The following is a 20,683-nucleotide window of genomic DNA, read 5'->3' on the forward strand; positions in this document are numbered from 1 at the left end:
TGAGACTACCATTGTTTTTTTTAAGCAAATGGTCGTCAGAACAAATATTGTCTTTGTTTCGTTTATTACTATTTACTGTTCTTTATAGTATTTTTTTAATGTACAAAATTTAATTTCATTATTTTGAAGGCATATTTGCTCTACAGCATTTCTTTACATGTGCATAAGACTGTACATACAGTACTGTACATATCCAGGAAAGCACCATTTGACCACTGCAAGTTGACAACGCCTGAACAAGGTACAGTAGGTCAGGTCTTGAGATTTAATTGTGGAAAAAACTGCTGATACACCAGTTGGTGCAATGCTCGGAAACACTACAGACTCAGGACCATAAGGCCTGCTGGTGCAACCAGTCCATGTTCATAGGAACTGAGATGGGACACCAAGGGAGAGAACTTGTATTGTAGGAAAAGATCAAGAATGAACTTACAATCATTTAATAATATTTGTGTCATTTTGTTTCTTTTTGTGCAATACTAATTGCTAAGGATTTACCAACAAATCCTGCACATGCCAACTGCAAAAAGTTATTCCAATACCTGTTCCTGTTGTTACCATTTAACACGATAGTTCCCAAACCCTTTTGCGCAAATGTTGCTGTGACCATCCTATATCCTATATTCCAGATTTATCATTTAGCATTTGTAAATCCATATTCGATAACTATTTCTGCATATTTTTGTGTTTGCTTTCTTGACTGATGTTTGACGGAGTCTGAGGGACTCAGTGTTGTCGAGGAACGGGATAGCAAAAAAGCCTAAACTACCTAAGAGAGCACTGTTAATTGAAATGTGGCTTGTTTGCATATGACCCCAAATAACATTTCAAAATAGTAGCACACAAAATCTGCCTTCATAGTTAGATAATCATGGTATTAATTTGTAAAATAAATTAATAAAGCAAAAGAGGAGGCTCGGAGCTTCTTATGACCTCATTTGTAATCAAGCGATCCCACATGGGGTCATTACCTGCAGTTTCAGATCCACAGATTTAACATAACTATTAGTTTCCTTCACTGTCACCCACTAGCATTGGTGTTTGAACTGTTCCTTTCATTTAAGTCCAACTTGGTTATTATACAAAATTATTAACAAAGGAGGCCAACTGCTACTGCATTTTTTTTTCTCCTGCTCTTATCACTTCAAATGTAAATTGCAGTAAAGTCTAGACCTACTCAAGGTCCAGACTGTTCAAGGCTATTTTGCTCAGAGCAGTTTGTCTGTTGCTTTCCATTGAAGCAGTATACTTCTTTTTCGTCATTAAGTGAATGTAAATGCACTAATGCAGATGGGATCTCGCCCAAAGTTTCATCTGAACATTTGGATTTTTATACCTTATGTCTTCATTCTAAAATTGAAATGGGAACCCTTCTTTAACCAGTGGTTTACAGTTTTAAGGGAACCCCTGGACTGCAGATTTTTGTTTCTTGGCTATAAGATGCCTGGCTCACTCATGAATAGCTGATGAGTTGGGGAAGAAGCTCGATATATAGAACTACAAAAAAAAAAAAGCGCCATTAATTGTCATATAACCCACCCTACTTTGAGTTCCAGAGCCAGAAATGGACAGTCTTGCATGGGTCTTTTTGTTGTCCTTGTTTATTGGGTTGGGAGGGCATTAGGTTTCCCATATTAGGAAATGAGCTGACAGGTTTTTCAGGCTACATGTACTAGCTACCAGGTGCATGGCACGGAGTTGTTGGTGCATGGTTACAGAGCACCAAATAGCTGATGAGCATATTTTGTCCTTCTTCAGTTGCTTGCTTGCTTGGAGTCTGCATTTATGTGGCAGCTGTGGCTGAGGTGGTAGAGCGGGTTGTCCACTAATCATAGGATTGACGGTTCGATTCCCGGTCCACGTGACTCCACATACCGAAGTGTACTTGAGCAAGACACCGAACCCCAAGTTGCTCCTGATGTCAAGTTAGCGCCTTGCGTAGCAGCTCTGCTACCATTGGTGTGTGTGTGTGAATGGGTGAATGAGACACAGTGTAAAGCGCTTTGGATAAAAGCGCTATATAAGTGCAGACCATTTACCATTTATACTATGAACCACAGTTAAAGCTGGGCTTACGTTGCATGATTTTGGCACAATTTCATGTGACATTCTTGACATGCACACGTTTAGAAACTAGTTTGTTACTGAGAGATCACAAAAACACCCAATGATACTGTGGTGCAGCCTCACAGTTCTAGGATCTGCTGTGTGGACTTTTGCTTGTTTTTCCCATGTCTGTCTGGGTTTCCTCTGGGATCACTGTTTTCTAGCACCTCCAAAAACATGCTGGTAGCTGGACTGGCTATGTTTATTGCCCATAGGTGTGAATGAATGTGTGCATGGTTCCCTGCAGTGGACTGGAGTCCCATCCAGAGTGTATTCCTGCCTCTCGCCCGGTGTTCCTGGAATAGACTCTGGATCCATTGCAACCCTGGCCAAGATAAAGTGGTTACTGAAGATGAATGAATAAAAGAAAAACACTTAATGGAAGCAGGACTAATTGAACATTGTATAATATTGTCCTCTGTGTCCATATTCTTTGCCGTCTCCTTTTCTTTTGAAGCTGGAGCACGAGTCTTGTGTTATCGGATTACATCAGACGCCAGATGACATGATTTCTCTTGTAGTACAATGTAAGCCTGCTGAATCTTTTATTTATTTATTTTTTTTAACGGTTTGACAGAACATAAAATGATGAAACCGTAATATATTTAAAACTTCTGTATTTATAAATACTTTACACAAAAAAAGGCTTCCTCAAAGATCTTTGAAAGCTTTCTAAAGCAGTTTTAAACATCGGTTGTTGGATTCTACATGGAACATTTAAAGGTTTCCCAAAAAGAGATGGTCCAAAGAACCATACAGGGTGCTAGATGGAACCCTTTCTTCCAAGAACCTAAATTTATTTCAATTTATTTAACATGTATAAGAAAAAAGACTCAAAGGTAGGAAGGAAGAATGGAAGGAAGGATAATAATACACTTGCAGGGGCATGTCCTGCAAATTTGCCCTTGTGACCCCACCCATGTGATGACACCAGAGGTCAACTAGCTATTCTAAACATCACATACTGGGGCTCAACAATCGATAATCTGTTAAAGCTTCAGGTCTTGCCTCGTGCCTCAAACAGACAATGAGCTTAAATGGTGGGTCATAAGGTTACCTCGCTATTACATTACATTACATTACAGCATTTGGCAGATGTCCCATATCCAGAGCGACTTACTATTATCTCATTTATACAGCTGAGCAGTTGAGGGTCAAGGGTTTTGCTCAAGGGCCCAACAGTGGCAGCTTGGCAGTGCTGGGATTTTGAACTCACGACCTTCTGATCAGACATCCAGTGTCTTAAGCGCTGAGCTACTACTTCCCTATTGATCCTTGCTTTTATTCCTGCTGTATTTAAAGGGACAGGACAACTCCATGACCTTTCAGAGAATAATGTTCATATGTTCTGTTAATGTTTGTGGTTGTGGCACTGAGCACTGCAACATATACTTCATTAAATGATGAAGCTGGTTGGTGACGGTATGGTTGTGTTGTTTTGGTGAGTTTAAAGTTAAAAGGACAGATTGTCCAGATATCCTAGTAAACACAAAGACATTTATAAGGCAGAGAGAAATCAAGTAAAAGAGTGCTAGAGTACTTCATGTTCATCTCTCTTTGAGAGGATTTGAGCATTCAGGAGACTCCAGGTTGACAGTCTGGCAGTGCTTATAGAAAATTCAAAGGATGCATTTGTATGTGTGAAGGACAGCATTTCCTATAGCAACACGCTTCACTTAAGAGGGTTATGGTATAAGGGGCATAAACTGAGAACTGGTCCCTTGTACTGTGTAGATTACTTCTGATTGGGCGGAATTTGACTTCTCTGTTCAGTGCTGCTTTATAATGTGAGAAATACCTGCCTCAGCTGATTTTCTACACTTAAAGATCTTCAAACACATTAAATATGTGGTCAAAAGTTTGTGGAAACCTGACCATAAAACGTATGGGAATGGTGGTCAGGTGTCCTCGAAGTTTTGTCCATACAGTGAATAGTTATTGTAAATTCGTTGGGACGTGCTTTGTGAATCCATCCATCCATCCATTTTCTATACCGCTTATCCTACAGGGTCTTGGGGGAATCTGGAGACTATCCCAGGGAGCATGGGGCACAAGGCGGGGTACACTCATACACTAAGGACACTTTGGAAATGCCAGTCAGCCTACCACGCATGTCTTTGGACTGGCGGAGGAAACCGGAGTACTCTGAGGAAACCCCAGCAGCACGGCGAGAACATCAATTATATGATGATGTTGCGTTGAGCTATGACCGAGGCTCGGCTTGACTAGATAGTGATGCACGAGATTAGGAGCGTGATGACTTTGAACTTTAGCCTGAAATTTCAGTCTTTGAATCCTGATCTGTTTGAACAGAGTGTAGGATGGAAGCCGCTAAAGCGCCGCTGCATCACTCTCTCTAAGTATAGATGAAGCAAGGGCTAAATCGTACTGGTACCACTATTAGCAGGTAGCCAAACGGCATTGTGGGTAATGCAGAAAACCTTTAACTAAAGTGAAAATAGACCAAACTTTTGATGAACAAAGTTCTATATAATCTATATACTGTAAAAGACGCTATTATGTGCTAGATTACTGTGCAAGTCGTTCAGGGAGGACTTTTACTTGAAATATTTAGAGTTGTACAGGTATATTATCTGGATTATCTGAAAAGCTTTACATCTGATTCACTTGTCAGTGATTATTCATCTGATTTGCTCTGAAACATTAATGATGAGTATCGTAATCATGGTGTGTGCAGTATAAAGGCCTGTTCGTTGGAGCACTTGCTGCAGCATATTTGAGCAGGAAATGAGGCCACTTTATCTAATTGAGTCAAGTGAGCCAATCAGCCAATCTGCTCGACTCACCTGCAGGCCAGCTGGCTGTTTTCCGCACACTAACCTGATGATTTTATTTCTCTAGATTTATATCCTGCAGCTAAGTCCTATCCCAGTTGATCATTTATATATACAGTGCATCCGGAAAGTATTCACAGCGCATCACTTTCTCCACATTTTGTTGTGTTACAGCTTTATTCCAAAATGGATTAAATTCATTATTTTCCTCAAAATTCTACAAACAATACCCCATAATGACGACGTGAAAGAAGCTTGTTTGAAATCTTTGCAAATTTATTAAAAATAAAAAAACAAAAACAGCACATGCACATAAGTATTCACAGCCTTTGCGATGACACTCAAAATTGAGCTCAGGTGCATCCTGTTTCCACTGATCATCATTGAGATGCTTCTACAGCTTGATTGGAGTCCACCTGTGGTAAATTCAGCTGATTGGATATGATTTGGAAAGGCACACACCTGTCTATATAAGGTCCCACAGTTAACCAGTTAACTCTTTGCCATTCAGGCCAAAGAGTTCAATCTTTGTCTTGGTCTGAGAGGTGCCTTTTGGCAAACTCCAGGCGGGCTGTCATGTGCCTTTTACTGAGGAGTGGCTTCCGTCTGGCCACTCTACCATACAGGCCTGATTGGTGGAGTTCTACAGAGATGGTTGTTCTTCTGGAAGGTTCTCCTCTCTCCACAGAGACATGCTGGAGCGCTGTCAGAGTGACCATCGGGTTTTTGGTCACCTCCCCGACTAAGGCCCTTCTCCCCCGAACGCTCAGTTTGGCCGGGCGGCAGCTCTAGGAAGAGTCCTGGTGGTTCCATTTACGGATGATGGAGGCCACTGTGCTCATTGGGACCTTCAATGCTGCAGAAATGTTTCTGTACCCTTCCCCAGATCTGTGCCTCGATACAATCCTGTCTCAGAGGTCTACAGACAGTTCCTTGGACGTCATGGCTGGGTTTGTGCTCTGACATGCATTGTTAACTGTGGGACCTTATATAGACAGGTGTGTGCCTTTCCAAATCATATCCAATCAGCTGAATTTACCACAGGTGGACTCCTATCAAGCTGTAGAAACATCTCAAGGATGATCAGTGGAAACAGGATGCACCTGAGCTCAATTTTGAGTGTCGGGGCAAAGGCTGTGAATACATGTGCTTTTTTTTTAAAAATAAATTTGCAAAGATTTCAAACAAACTTCTTTCACGTTGTTATTATGGGGTATTGTTTATAGAATTTTAAGGAAAATAATGGATTTAATCCATTTTGGAATAAGGCTGTAACATAACAAAATGTGGAAAAAGTGAAGCGCTGTGAATACTTTCCGGATGCACTGTATGTGTGTAAGGCTGATTTAGAGGTGTAGTGTGGAACAACCCCAACTACTGACTGAGATACAGGGACACAGACCGAAGGCTGTCAGAAACAGCACTTGAACATGCTCATTAGTCTTTATAGATCAGTCAGATGAGGACTGACAACCGAAGGCCATGGAAATGTCAAATGTCAAAATGTGGGAATCATCCTAAAACTTACAACAGGCAATGAACAGTGACATCTTAGGAAACCGCCTTCATCTTGTTAGCGTGTCCGTGACTTATCAGGAAGACCATGCAAAAAGAAAAAAAGGAATGAAAGGAGTAAGACAAGAAGAAGCAGAGAAGTGAGAAGCAGCTCAAGGACTTGGTGTTTGGTTTCGAAGCATTATGTTAATCCGGCTTTCTTGTTAAAATTCATCATTGTTCCAGCAGTCGCCTTGCCTTATTAGCTCAGATTTTAGCAATCGCAAAAGCTAAAACACTACTACACATGCTGTTTTTGAGCCTGTGTAAAGTAACAATGGATGGAACAGGCATCTGATTTAACGTTAAGTGAAAAAATATAGTTCCGTTTCTGCAAGCGGTTATCTGAAATGCTCGATGTGTTGGAGCGCAGTGCAATTTTATTTCTTGCACGGCTCCCTACAGTGTTTTGAATTGCCTCTGCAACAATTATTCGCCGCACTAATAAACTTGAAATGATGATATTATGACATTTCTCATATCACATTTATCTCTCCTCTTTATGAACCTATTCATCTCCAAGCAGCGACACAGAGTCAGTGTCAGTTAGAATTAATAAAGCAACATGAAGAGATAAGAAGAATTGTCTGTTTCAGTCCTAGGAAGCCCTTCGGCAACACATCACAAAGCTTAATAACCGTGTTGCTGCACAGAGCTGAATCTTACATAAGAAGTTCACCGAGGGCAGGAGTGAGTGTGTCGGAGAACATTAGCGTCTCTTCTATCTCTTTACCACCTTTTTCCTGGCCCCAGGTTCTGTGTCCCACACAAGTAGGCTGACTGACTGCAGCTGGCTGTAGAACAGCGGGTGCAGTGTGTGTGTGTGTATATTGTCCTGAGAAGTCAGAGTACAGCCGTGCGTGCAGAGTTGGAATTTGTACATGGAGAGAGAAGGGTGTGATAAGATGGAGACTTTTCCTGCTCCAGTGAGCGAGGGAATCCCTTGTCTAAACAAATTGTGCCCTTGTCTGACCGACTGAGAGGAAGAGATCTGTATTTGACAAGAGAACACAGACATATCGTTTGGTATCTACAGTGCCTGGCATACGTATTCACACTATCTTAATAGCGAAGCATGGTGGTGGTAGCGTCGCTGTCGTGCGGATGCTTTTCATCAGCAGGGACTGGGAAACCGATCTGGGTCGAGGCCAAGATGGATGGAGCCGAATACTGCCAAAGCTCCTCTGAAGTGGTTCGAAACCAAAAATGTGTTCGAATCTGATTGAGAATATGTGGCACAAAAAATCGCTGTTCACCAACGGTCTCTGTCCAGTCTGACTTTGCCAAGAGGAGTGGGCAAAAAGATCTGGATCCAGACATGCAACCGTGACAGAGACATATCCCAGAAGACTTCAACAGAATCGCTGACATTCTTTAAAGCTAGTCAGATCTGCTTCTTTTCCATGCATGCACATGCTGACCTCAAAACGAGAAAACGCTAAACACCAAAGCTGGAAAAACATATCAGCAACAAGGCAACAGAGTTGGAATCCAGCTGTGCAACATGCTTGAATCATGAAGTCACAGTTCAACTCCAGATGATGGTTCCTGCTGCTGCACCCTTGACGCTACACTTGACCAAGAACACTGTCCCAGTTAAAGTCAAATATAAACCACTGTGATTCACTAGAATAGACCAAGACAATCATAAATGAGCTTGGCATTCTTGCTCAGGGAATTCTCTTGGTGAAGGAGGTATAAGTGTTAAAAAACAACACCACTTCTCTTCTCCACTAGTGCATGCACGGTGACATTTCTCATGGACATTGTTTTCTTAATATGAAGCAACAGACTATGTTGATTTTGCATCTTATAGTTTGGAAAACAATGTAAAGAATATCCTGTATTTTCAGACTACACAACAGCTACTCCAGCAGGTGGGATTAATAATAAAGCATCGGGGGGGAAAAACAACGACCTTTATTTTATTTATTTAATTAATTATTATTATTTTTTTTACAGGTATAATTTTTTTACTCCCAGGTACAAGTGAAGCGGATCTAAAAGGGCAATTATGTAGATGATTTTAAAGAAGCACTACATTTTCTTTCCCGGGTTAATGAAAGATGTTGTGCCCTTGAGGCAAAACATGCCCGTGCTGAGCATTTGTACTTGAAAGATTACAGTACCTTATTTCTGACAGTGCTTTCAGTTTGGCATTAGTCAATTAGTCCATTTATTGGTGTTTTTACGGTAGGTGTGCTGTAGCTGAGACCTCATGAGGTAAATAAACAAAACCGCTTGCTTGAAAAAACCCGTTAAACGTTGATAAAATGACTTCTTTGTAAGGATGTACCTACAGACATATTTGCCAGGCCCAAAAGGGGAGTTAAGATCTATAGAAAATGCCATGGCTTGTCAATGTAGAGGCAATACAAACGTATACTACAATTAAACAAACAAACAACAACAAAAAAAAGCCTGGTGCACTAATGCAATTTCTACAACAAAGCAATGTTTATATAAATATTTTTTCCCAAAGCACAGAATTCACAGTTGCGTTTAAAATTTCCAGAGAGACTGAAAGCATGGAAAATATGGTGCTTCACCCCAAACTAGAGGCTAGAAGGCATCATACAGCCCAGATGCTTCTAACTGGCTTTCTAACAACCTTTCATTCATGAATATTTTGGCATGAAGTATTCCTTAATCCATGTTCTGAGCAGCTTTTTTCCGTACTCCTACGCAGTTAGGACTTTCAGACTATTAATTCGTGCTGGACGTGTCCTGCTGGACAATACACATCATGTCTAACGACACGGCTAATTAATCATCACAGTGTGATTGAAACTCTGCAGACATGATGGGCTTCTGGCGAGACTACACTGTGTATTTCCACTTGCTCTTTACTAAAGAACTCTCCTATCGGTCTTCTCTCTCTATTTTCTCTCTCTCTCTCTCTCTCTCTCTCTCTCTCTCTCTCTCGTTTTCCTGTCCCTCATTAAAAACATGACCGGTGCGGGCCCAGGGTGGTTTTCTCTTCATGATGAGCAGGAGGGGGGGGGGACAGATAAAGGAAAGCGTTATTCCTTTTCCGTAGCATGTAATTGGTCCCGTGTGCGTCACGCAGCAAGCAGAGGACCTTTCCGTATTTTCCTGCCCCTGTTTGGGTTACGTGTGGTGGAGCATTTATAAAGCACTCGTCCTTGTTTGAACCACGGGCGCTCGCGGAGCGATAGAGCAAGGAAGATGGAGATACAGGAAATGGAGTGACTCAAGGTCTGACAAATGCACACACACTCACACATGTACACACCTCTGTTGGAGAGAAAGTCTTCTCACAGACCCATCTGCTTCCTGCACTGCTCTCATTACAGACAAAGAACCATCCATCAGCCGCCAGCCAGAGCGCCCTAACACACTTCACACACTGATGGATACCAGAGAGAACTATCCTGCTGGCGCTAGGCGTGGGATATCATATGGCCATATAATATTAATATTGCAATGAACTGTCACCGTACAATTTTTTTTTTTTGCAAGCACCAAAGGTATCAATAACCAAACAGCGTCATGCATATTGACCATTATCGTTATAAACGACTCTGTGTATCATAATGTGCTGTGATTATTTTACCCCATGTTCCAACTAGCAAATGAGAAGTCCTCGTGCTGCTTGGAGTCACTTACGGGTGTGAAGTGTTTTTTTGTTTTTTTGTTTGTTTGTTTGTTTTTTTAGTTCATGTGAGAAATGCTAGTAGCCAAAATCTATATAAGTAGCTAATTAGTTTATTACATTTAAGCAATATTTGTGCTTACAGTGAATCATAGCCGTGTCCATATTCAGTAGAACCGCCCATCTGAGTGTATGTGATATTGCTTTTATACTAATAATATATAAGGAAAATATTATTTTTCCTCCACTAGTAGGCGCTACGCTCACGTTACAGCCCGTCGGCTAGCCCGTTAGCTACCTCGCGTTGATTTGTACATTCCTGTTAAAGGTGTTTCTGCTTAAATTAGCATCCCTTCTTCATTTTCATCTTCGTCTCATGAGCTTTCATATTTTGAAGCCAGAAGTTACATTCATGGAAAAATGTATCGTTTGATGATGCAGTAACTGTTTCGAACTAGGAAGTGGAATTTTACATGGCGAACACAGATGAGTGGAGTTATACGCACAGTGAAACGTCCCAGTGCGGTTATAGTAAATATAAGCACACTTGGAACACCGCTCGGCCAATCGAATTAGTGGAGCGGAACTGACTGTTGTAGAAACGGCATTAATCGGTGTGAAAATTGGTTGTCTGAGTTACATGTTACATACTAGCTTCGTTTGTCAGATAAACAAACTTCACCAGCTACATAAACTCACCAGAGGCACCAACGATCTCTGCTACTTCCTTCCAAGCTGTGACTTTCTTCACAGTGTATTTATATGGATGTCGTATAAGACGGGATAAGATAAAACCATGGTTATATGTTCGTGTGTCAAACAGAACATAAAAACTAACTGCAGCTACGAGCTAAAGTTGCGAGTGGGGAACTGAAAAACCTCAGACCATGTGTGTTATAGGATTTGTCCAAAGATGTTCAATTCTAACCAATATAACCGAACATAAATCCATACACACTTATCCAGGCAGTGTGCTAGACAAAGTGTGTGTATGTTATCGTCAGAGACATATGCCATGAAATCCAGTGCGCTAACCTTTACGTATAATGAGATCAGCGACTCTCCAGCACATGGCAGAGGTTAAGGACAAATATCAGTCTCATAAAAGCACTGTTGTGGAATCTGAGAGTACGGAGACCTCAGTTAGAGAGAGGATCTCATTATTGTGCTAGTATAACAGCACAGATGCCCCAGTGTTTATTACTTTAATGTAGGATCGGGGTTCAAAGGTTCTACGGTGTGTTTTCCTGCCACTCTTTATGGTCAGGTCTTTGCTTTAAATTAGAACCAGCAGCAGTACCCCCTATGAACAGGTTTTCTCACTGAGTTACAGTAAGACACTAAAAGATAAAAAAAAACCCTGCAGACATCTTTAGATAGTGCTGATGTCTTTTGTTGTGTACCTGATTGTCACCTGATCACATCCAAAATATCAAATGCGGTCATGTTAACTGTTTTGGAGCTCCTTTGTATCTTGTGGTCACTTTGATCCTGAACTCGGGTTACGGTCTATTCAGAGTTTCGCATGTTCTCCCTGTGTCCGTGTGGGGTTCCTCTGGGCTGTCTGCTTTCCTCCCAAAAACATGCCATGCCACACTAAATTGCTCCTATAAGTGAATGAGTATGTTGTGTGTGTGTGTGTGTGTGTGTGCGCGCGCGTGCGTGTGTATTTTAAGGCCCTCTTACCTGATCTGCGCCCTGGAAACAGATCCGGCACAGCGGTGTGCGCGCTCCGCTCTCAGTGCAGCTCTCCAGACTCGCTCTCTCGTCGAGTTTCTCTTTGGTGCAGTCCTCGCTCGAGCTGCCGCCGTCCGGACTCTCCGTGGCGCCCCGCTCCGCGTCTCCAACCCACTCAGCAACAGCGGCGGCGGCGTCGTCCTCGTCACGCGTCCTTTCCGCCGGAGAAGCGGCGTGGGAGCTCGGCGCTCCGTTCATGGCCGACGGAGCCGGTGGCGGTGGTGGCCTGAGTAGTAAAGCCTTCAGGTCACTGAACAAGACGCGACAGCGGCGGCCTCTCTGCTTTCCCTCGCGCCGCAGCATCGGTAAACGGCTCAGCGAACTCCTGCAACATCCAACACCGACACCGACAGCGCACCACATGTGCCCGTTTTTACTCGCGTTAACGATGGACGAGGTGCAGAGAGAAAACACCTTACCGTTTAGCGTAGCAAACTATCCCGGCTAAGTCACAATAACGGACGCGAATCGGTTAACCGGAACACTGTTCGCACTCCGACGGTTAGCTAGAGAGGTTAAACGCAAACACGTAGTGTATGTAACGGCTTTTCATGAGAATGTTTCTGTTCGAACCGGACTACACATTCTACACACATAACGGTCCACCACTGACGTGTCGCGCGCTCCAGGGCTGTTCGATTCCGGAGTCGACTCCGATTTTCATTCTAGCTGTCGCTAATCAAAGGAATCGATTCCAGGAATCGATTCCACACAATACAGCAATTTTCTCAATTAAAACACAACCAAACCACGCGACAGGGCATGAGATCTTGGGGATTTTTTATGTCTTTGTTTTTTAAAATGAAATATTAATCAAGAATGCTTATAAAATGCAGTATTATTATTCTGTGACGGTTTGAACAATACATCTTGACATTTACTGACTTGACATGCCCTCATTTGAACATTCATAATGAATAAATGACACTTTGGATCGTAACATAACTGATAGCTAAATTACCTTCTTTATTTTTTCGCCTGTTTTTCCATTTTTGTCGTATGGAATCGACTCCAAAAAGAGTGTCGACTCTTTTTGGTTCGACTCCCTGCCTTAATAATTACACACTGATACAGGCTGCGAGCTCACAAAAGACCAATGTATTTGCACGCGACATTTATAACTCTAATAAAACCTAGAACTAGAACATGGATTAGCTGGGCCCTATATAACAGCCAGCTGCTGTGTTCTTTTAAAATGATGTCCTTCAAAAAAAAAAAACAGCAAAATTATAATAAGCCACACACATGGCGATCAGATTCCTGGTCAGACTTAAAGCGGCAGCACGAGCGAAGAGAATGATGTGCACGAGCTGACTCAGGCAGCGGTCCGGTTCGGTGTCACGCAGGTAACAGGAACGGAATCCCGGGCTGTTGACCTGATCCTCCACACCCATTTGACAATTTTTGCCTCTCTCGTGCCATGACACGTGTAGGTCCTAATATCCGTAAAGGTCTTCCCTCAAACGCCTGTCGGTTCGTGCAGGGACTCGGGAGCGCTAGGCGATCCGGAGCGCGGGCTCGCGCAGTCCAGAGCATATCAGATATCAATCAATCAAGCCAGCGCTTTAGCGCGTGAGAGATGAGTCCACCGTCATCAAAGAAAGATGGAGAGGGGTTTTGGTGGGGGTGGGGATGGGGATGGTGGAGGTGGTGGAGGGGGGAACCACCGTTACCTTCCGATCCTCACTGTCGTCGTGTATCTGTATATGCGCCCCGGAATCCGCGCGATGTGGTTAGCGCCTTCACCCTCCACTTCACCCTCCACTTCACCCTCCACTTCACCCTCCACTTCACGATTCGCACAATCCAATCGGACGAGATTTGTATAGCGTGTTTAGCACGTGCGGTGTTTAAGCCGGTTAGCTCGCGCTCGCGCTGCAGGTTTCAGCACCATGTTTTCCTGGGACAGCTCCCAGCTCCATGCGCGAGCCCGTTCTCCGCCTCTCAGCTTCTATGCGCGAGACGGGAGCGCGCGGAGAAACCAATTACGCGTTTTTTTCTGTGCTGAGATCAACGGCTGGACACTTTCAAATGTACCTTTCCTTGTCACTGTTTGGAGTGGTGCTCTCATCTTTTGCACTTTTAATATGCACCTCTTCCACCTGGAAATGTCGACTTAGTGGATATAAAAATAATTTTAAAAAACCTTTCAAAGGAGCCTAATTAAACCTTTTAAAGCTTTTAAAGTGCACATTTCAAGGTAAAAGACATACTACAGGTACAAAAGTTGTACACTTGAGAATACCAACTCAGCAACAAGGAAAGGTACTGTTTAGTGCTGTTTTTTTTCTGCGTTTTTATTTTATTTTATTTTATTTTTTTGCAAACAGCGTTAATTTTTCTGTCGGAGGTAATTATATATGAAAGGACTTTTTCTGATCTGCAAATCCTTACTCCTTGATTTTGTAAAGCTAATTTTGTCTTGTATCTCGTACGTGTTGCGTGTGTGACATTTATGAAGCGCGTGAAGGAAATGATTAATTTTTAATTTGTAATAATTTTGTTTCTGTTCATGTTCATCAGAGGATAACACCTAAGAAGGCCATGTCATGTCACTGAGATCAGTACAGAATGTTTATCTGCTTACAGAGACACAAACATGTTCTTCTGTTCAAGGTTCATCTAAACATCTTCCAGGATCCTAAAACAAAGCCTGTTTGAACTGCCTCAAACTGCTTCTTATCGGTACACAGAAGTGTGTCCTGCTCTGCGTTTCATATATATAGTAGTGGTTCAGCACAAGCACTTCAGAGCACTCTCATTAATCTATCCTGCTTTATTCTATCCTGTATTAACCATCTTTCTGTAATAAACCTTTTTACCTTCAGTGGACGAGTCTGCGAGTGTTGTCTAATTTCCACGACAATTTGGCGTCTCCTGGCTGGGCTGCGTGAGTCTTTTCAGCTTTTCTGGACAACAAGCAAACCGGAGGACGACCGTGGAACAGTTTCACCCTGAAGTCCGTGTTGACGCAAACGCTGTTTGCCCTTTGTTGTGAGAATCAAGAATTTAGAATTAGAATTTTATGAAATCATTGTGTATCGCTGTCTGTGTATTGCTGTCTGTCTGTGTTTCAGGAACTTCGCCTCTGCGACGGCAGAGATATTGGTGTTTCTTAGATCACAGATTCAAAACTAACATATATACCGATGGGTGTGTGTCTGTATATATATATGTGTATATATATATATATGTATATATATATATGTATATATATATATATACACATACATACATATATACATATATATATATATATATATATATATATATACAGAGATAATAACAGTAAAAATATTTGCTAACGGAAAGAGTCCTGTTCGAGCAATAAATAAGTAAAGAGAGTACTTATTAAGAAGTGCAAGAGGCGCAGTATTTTTGCAGTGGGTTATTATCAAGTGACATGCCCCAGTGTCTCATTCTATCATATCAGAAGTACATGATACATTTGGCAAATTTAACACACAAGTAAATTTAACTGAGATATAAAATACTAATAAAAATATTTTTAAAAAAGAAGGGAAGAGAAAACTGTAAGTCCTACCAAATTGCTGTATCTGAACTCGCCTTTACAGGTACACTCTTTTACATTCCTAAGGTTTGCTCTGTTGAACCTATAGGTTATATGGTTAATTGAATGTCTAGAGATTTGGCACACATTTTGAACCTTTTTTGTCTGTGCATGAGAATGCATATTCACTTGATTTTCACAGCATGTTAAATTGATCAAAACTTTAAAGTTATAGAAGCTGTAAAGAAAAGAAAAATATGGGGAGAACATGTAGCAAAGCGCATCCTGAGACACAGGCTATGGTATGTACAGGGTACTCATATGTTGATCCTAATATCACGTTTATATGTGTAAATTATGGGTAAGGATGTTTGAACCAATATGATGTATAGGTTAAAGAATGTGCTTTCCTAGAAAAAGGTAGTTTTAGTCTCAGACAGTTAGAACAACAGAAATTTAATTTGGAAGCAAAGAAGAGAGATATTCCTAAAAGTAAAAAAATAAATAAATAAACAGTTTTTGGCAGACTGGAAGGCATTTGCTGAATGGCAGAGAAGAAAAAAGAAAAAAAAATCAGGCAGGTCCCTCATCTGTTTCTCAGTGTGATAAGTTACAGAAAGCCGATCGCGACCTGGACTCCACCCCACCGCGACGCCCACAGCCAATAAGGAGGGAGGAACCTGCAGTTTCAGAGGCGCCTCCTCACAATAAAGCAGCCCAGCCTACGCCACTCTATCCGAACCAGTCAGAACTGAGCCACCAACCCCCACCGAACTATGCGCCAGCCATCCTAGCTTCACTGGTGGCGTTACACCCGAGATACCAAGTGAAGGGACCAAGAACATTGCTGCCTGAGGGCTTCAGACCAACAAAATCAGACAGAGAAGGGACAATGCACGCCTCGGTGAATGTCCCAATGCTAGAAGTGGCCCTATGCTAGTTCACAGACCCTAGACATTGGAAGAAATCAGGAGCAGCATGACGCATCTGCCAGCGCTCCGCGAAGTGGGGGATGAACTTCAGATATTCTGCAGAGAATTCAGACCCACCACTCTTGAACTATGACGACTGCTCATGGCAAAACTTGGCACGGACTGGGTCAAGGTTTCACGTGAATTCCCAGAGAATGATGTCCGCCTGATCAACCCACAGTGGGATGATGGAGTCAACGCAAGGTACAGAGCACAAATCATGGCGCTCCAGCAGAGGCTGACGAACACCTTTCCTGTGCGAATGGACATGAGAAAAATAGCAAAGTGTAAACCGAAATATTCAGAGACTGTGTCCCAGTATCTATCTCATCTCACTGAAGTCCATGATGTAAATTAAAGCCAGTAGCACCTCCAGATGGACAAGCAACCGAAGTCACAGCATGGGAAGCACATCTCAGAAACAGCTTCATGAATGGTATGAAACCAGAGATCGTTGCTCTCGTAAAACATCAACGCATTACCTGGGACACTGGAAATCTGACTCAGGTAGAATGATATGCAATCCACGTGGAGAAGCTCCTACGAGAGGCAAAGGAAAGAAAGATGGAGAGGAAAACCAAAAGGACGCGGACGAGGAAGGCCAGGTGGCAACCCCCATAGATACAACTTCACATGTTTTATTTGCGGAAAAGTTGGACATTTTGCAAGAGACTGTCCAGAGCAGAAGCGAACTGACGGGCGGAGCTAAGGGAAGGGTGAGGCACCTGGGAACAGAAGAGGTGACATCAGATACCCAAACTATCAGTTAGCTCACAAAGAACAGGAATATATGCACACACCTACATCCAACGTTAGTCAGACTGACAATTCACAAATGTCTGAACTAGTCATGACCCTTAACCTTTTAAAATATAATGCCTCTCCTTTTACACAGTTACCATGTATATCTCTTGTAGTTAATGGACAAAGTATCACATTTTTGGTAAATTTAGGAGCAAACTAATTCAATAATAAACAATCCCCAAAGATGAGCGATGGACTGGCACCCTGTCCAGGGTGTACCCCGCCTTGTGCCCGATGCTCCCTGGGATAGGCTCCAGGTTCCCCCGGGACCCTGAAAAGGAGTAAGCGGTAGAAGATGGATGGCTGGATGGATGGAGTTCACGGTCACTGCGCTCCATGGGCGTGACAGGACATTCAGTATTAGAATGTTTCTCTGAACCGCTAGTTCGTGAATGTGAAAATGAGAAACGAGTAACCCAAAAATTCCTAATTTCGTCTTCATGTCCAGTCAGTCTACTGGGCAGGGACTTAACGTGTGTTTTACACTTAAATTTGATGTCATCGAGTAACAATAAATGATGACTCATGTTTGGGAACTCCATTTGTTAGAGCAACAGAGCTCTGTGTTTGTCAATGGTCCAAGCATAACAAGCCTAGAGCCTGTGCTCGTTTGTTGACGTTGGCACATGATAAGATGAAGGACAACTATGTAGATTTTATGCTGTCCTCTGCCCTTCATTGCACAGCGCAAGTGCATGAAGGAAGAGACTTTAATTTTGAGAAAGAATGGTTTATGGATTTCCCAGAAAGTGAAGAGCTGTACCTATATTGGTGTGACAAATTTCGTGCATGTTCAGTCAAATCGAATGACACGCAATTGCGTGTATTTTTTGTCCCAGAATCAGCGCCTCACGTCTCATTAGTCAAAATAAAGAACAAACAGTGGAAAGACGTGGGACTGTGAGTCAAATTATGTGAGAGTGAAAGAATTACAGTTTGGGACCATACCTCCAACATATGGTGCAGCCCGACGCTGGGAGTTTATAAAAAATTATTTCAGGAACTCTGCAAGGTTAACCGGGATGTTATTTGTCATGACAAGGGAATGTTTCTGAACCTTGGGACAAGCCCCACACCCCTAGAGACACACCCACAATTGAAGAAGGTGCCTCTCGGGCTGTGGGCCCAAGGGAAACATGACGTAGGCCTGATTAGAAGTGCACCACCAGTCGTGATCACGCCCAAATCTGACTTTAGGCCCAGACAATCTCAATACCCTCTTAAATCAGAAGCTATTGAGGGAGTTAGGCCAGTATTTAATTCACTACTGAAGGCAGGGGTCATTGTTCCCTGTCCTGATTCATTGGTGCGCACTCCAATATTTCCAGTGTGAGAAGCAAAAAAAAAAACAAAAATAAAAATAAAACCCTACAACTTGATGAATGGAGATTTGTACAAGATTTGCAAGCGGTTAATGCAGCAGTCAAAGAGAGAGCTCCAGACGTGCCAAATTCTTACACTATATTAAGCCAAGTTCCAGCAAATGGTGAATGGTTTTCAGTCGTAGATTTAGCTAATGCGTTTTTTCAGTATACTTTTTGATAAAGACAGTGAGTGTTGGTTTGCATTCATATTTGACGGATGTCCTTACACATTCACTTGCTTGTGTTAAGGGTATTGAGAGTCACTAACGATATACAACCATATGCTAAAGGACAGCTTAGCACCTCTACCACTTTCTCCAGGGCACAATGTGAAACTGACACCATTAAATTGTTGCAGCATCTTACCAAAGAAGAACACAAAGCCTGTCTCTCCAAATTACAGTATGTACAACAAAAAGTGAGATTTCTTGGGTCATGACATTTTTGCAAATGGAATAAAACTCTCGGGTGACATTCTCAGCTCATTCTCAGGTAACTTGGATCGAGATGCTGCAGCGTTTCCCCCGTGTGTATGTGCAGTAGCAGCAGCTGAGAAAGCTGTGGTGTCATCCAGAGACCTGGTAGGTTACTCAGAATTGAACCTCTCGGTTCCACATGAGGTGTCATTACTCATGTTTGAACCTCACACCTGTCCATCCATCAGTGGTTGCGCTATAACACTGCACTACTAGATATGCCAAATGTCAGTATAAAACGATGTACTGTCCTTAACCCTGCTACTCTTCTTCCAACAGAGGGAGAAGGGGAACCACATGACTGTGTTGTACTGACTAACGAACTCTGCTCCCCTAGAGTCGACCTGAAGAATGTTCCATTGGAAAACCAAGATGTGATCCTTTTTGTGGACGGGTCAGCGTCACGTGACCCAGAGACAGGTAAAAATCGAGTGGGCTATGCAGTAGTGACCGCACACGAGACGGTCTGTCAGGAAGTCTCCTCTCAAACCTTTCAGCACAAGCAGCTGAACTGTTTGCCCTCATAGAGGCATGAAGACATGCTGAGGGACAGTCAGTAAATATCTGCACAGACAGTAGATATGCCTTTGGGGTAGTACATGATTTTGGAAAGACAGGAACTTCCTGACGAGTTCAGGAACACACATAGCCCACCACAAACTAGTCTCTGAGCTGCTGGACGCAGTCCTACTCCCCAAAGCTATTGCAGTATGCAAATGTAATGCACACACTAACAAATCAGATCCTGTCTCCCTAGGTACTGCGCGAGCGGACAGTGCAGCAAAGCACGCAGCTGCATCTATGGTCCCAAAACGCAAAAGAAAATAATCACACCTTCTTTACAGCTTTCAGACCTCCAAGCACGGGCTACGATGGAAGAAAAGGCTGTGTGGCGCAAAGCAGGCTGCACGGCTGTTGACGGAGTTTGGCGGTGCCCCCAGGGCTGTCCTTGTCTTCAAGGTTGACGCATGGCAGGGACCATGTGTCAATAGGAGGAATTATAGTTGCCATAAAGCATTGGTTTCTCAAATTACTCTAAAAAAAATAATAATAATAATAATTTTGTTTACGATGTTTGCACAACTCATAATGTGGGTTGAGGTTTGAAGGTAGAGAAGGCCACGTCCCGACGTCCAAACTGGACTCAGACGCGGTAATGATAATCTCTAGTGATAATGGCACACCTTTTGTGAGCCATGCCCTTAAGTAGGTGGGTGAATATTTGGGTATTGAATTAAAGCAGCACTGTATATATCATCCAGCTAGTGGTGGGGTGGTAGAGAAAATGGGACACTAAAAAACAGACTGAGCAAATGCTGTTCTGAAGCAGGCTTAGGATGGGCTTAGCCCCTTTGGGATACTGTTTGGGATACCTCCACACACAGGAATTGGACCTGTGACAGCTCCTCTTCCCGACGCTGTAGCATGTGATGATGCAATGTTAAATTACTGTGCAACCCTGTCCTCTGCTCTGCACTCTACCCACAAGCAAAGGTAAAGGCAGCACTTCAAGCTCCAGCCATGGGCCCGCTACATGATCTGAAGCCTGGAGAGTAGATCGTGATCAAGGACTTCCGCAGGACCAGGAACAAGCCACGGTGGTCGGGCCATTCTAGATCCTTTTCGTCACTCGCGCTGTGGTAAAGGTCAGCCAGAAAGCCACGTGGATGCACGCCAGACACTGTTTACAGACACAAACGTGTTCTTCTGTTCAAGGTTTGTCTGCACATCTTCTAAGACCCTAAAACA

At 42.8% G+C, this 20,683-nt stretch overlaps 1 protein-coding gene across 3 annotated transcripts in view; it reads right to left on the reverse strand.

The window, feature by feature from the left end:
* Positions 1-14,869, reverse strand: part of marchf4a (membrane-associated ring finger (C3HC4) 4a) — a 28,019-nt gene extending 13,150 nt beyond the window's left edge. The window contains exons 1-2 of one of the 3 annotated variants that reach the window (XM_053676124.1): positions 14,631-14,869; positions 11,758-12,034 (exon numbers count right to left, since the gene is read on the reverse strand). In XM_053676124.1, coding sequence (XP_053532099.1) covers positions 11,758-12,006 — 249 coding nt within the window. In that variant the 5' untranslated portion in view covers positions 12,007-12,034; positions 14,631-14,869. Of the gene's footprint in view, positions 1-11,757; positions 14,123-14,630 lie in introns of those variants that run through there. The other 2 variants (XM_017457169.3, XM_017457168.3) reach the window with 2 other exon arrangements.
* Positions 14,870-20,683: the final 5,814 nt, after the last annotated feature.

Source organism: Ictalurus punctatus, chromosome 26 (assembly GCF_001660625.3).
Source record: "Ictalurus punctatus breed USDA103 chromosome 26, Coco_2.0, whole genome shotgun sequence".
In the NCBI taxonomy this organism is placed as follows: domain Eukaryota; kingdom Metazoa; phylum Chordata; class Actinopteri; order Siluriformes; family Ictaluridae; genus Ictalurus; species Ictalurus punctatus.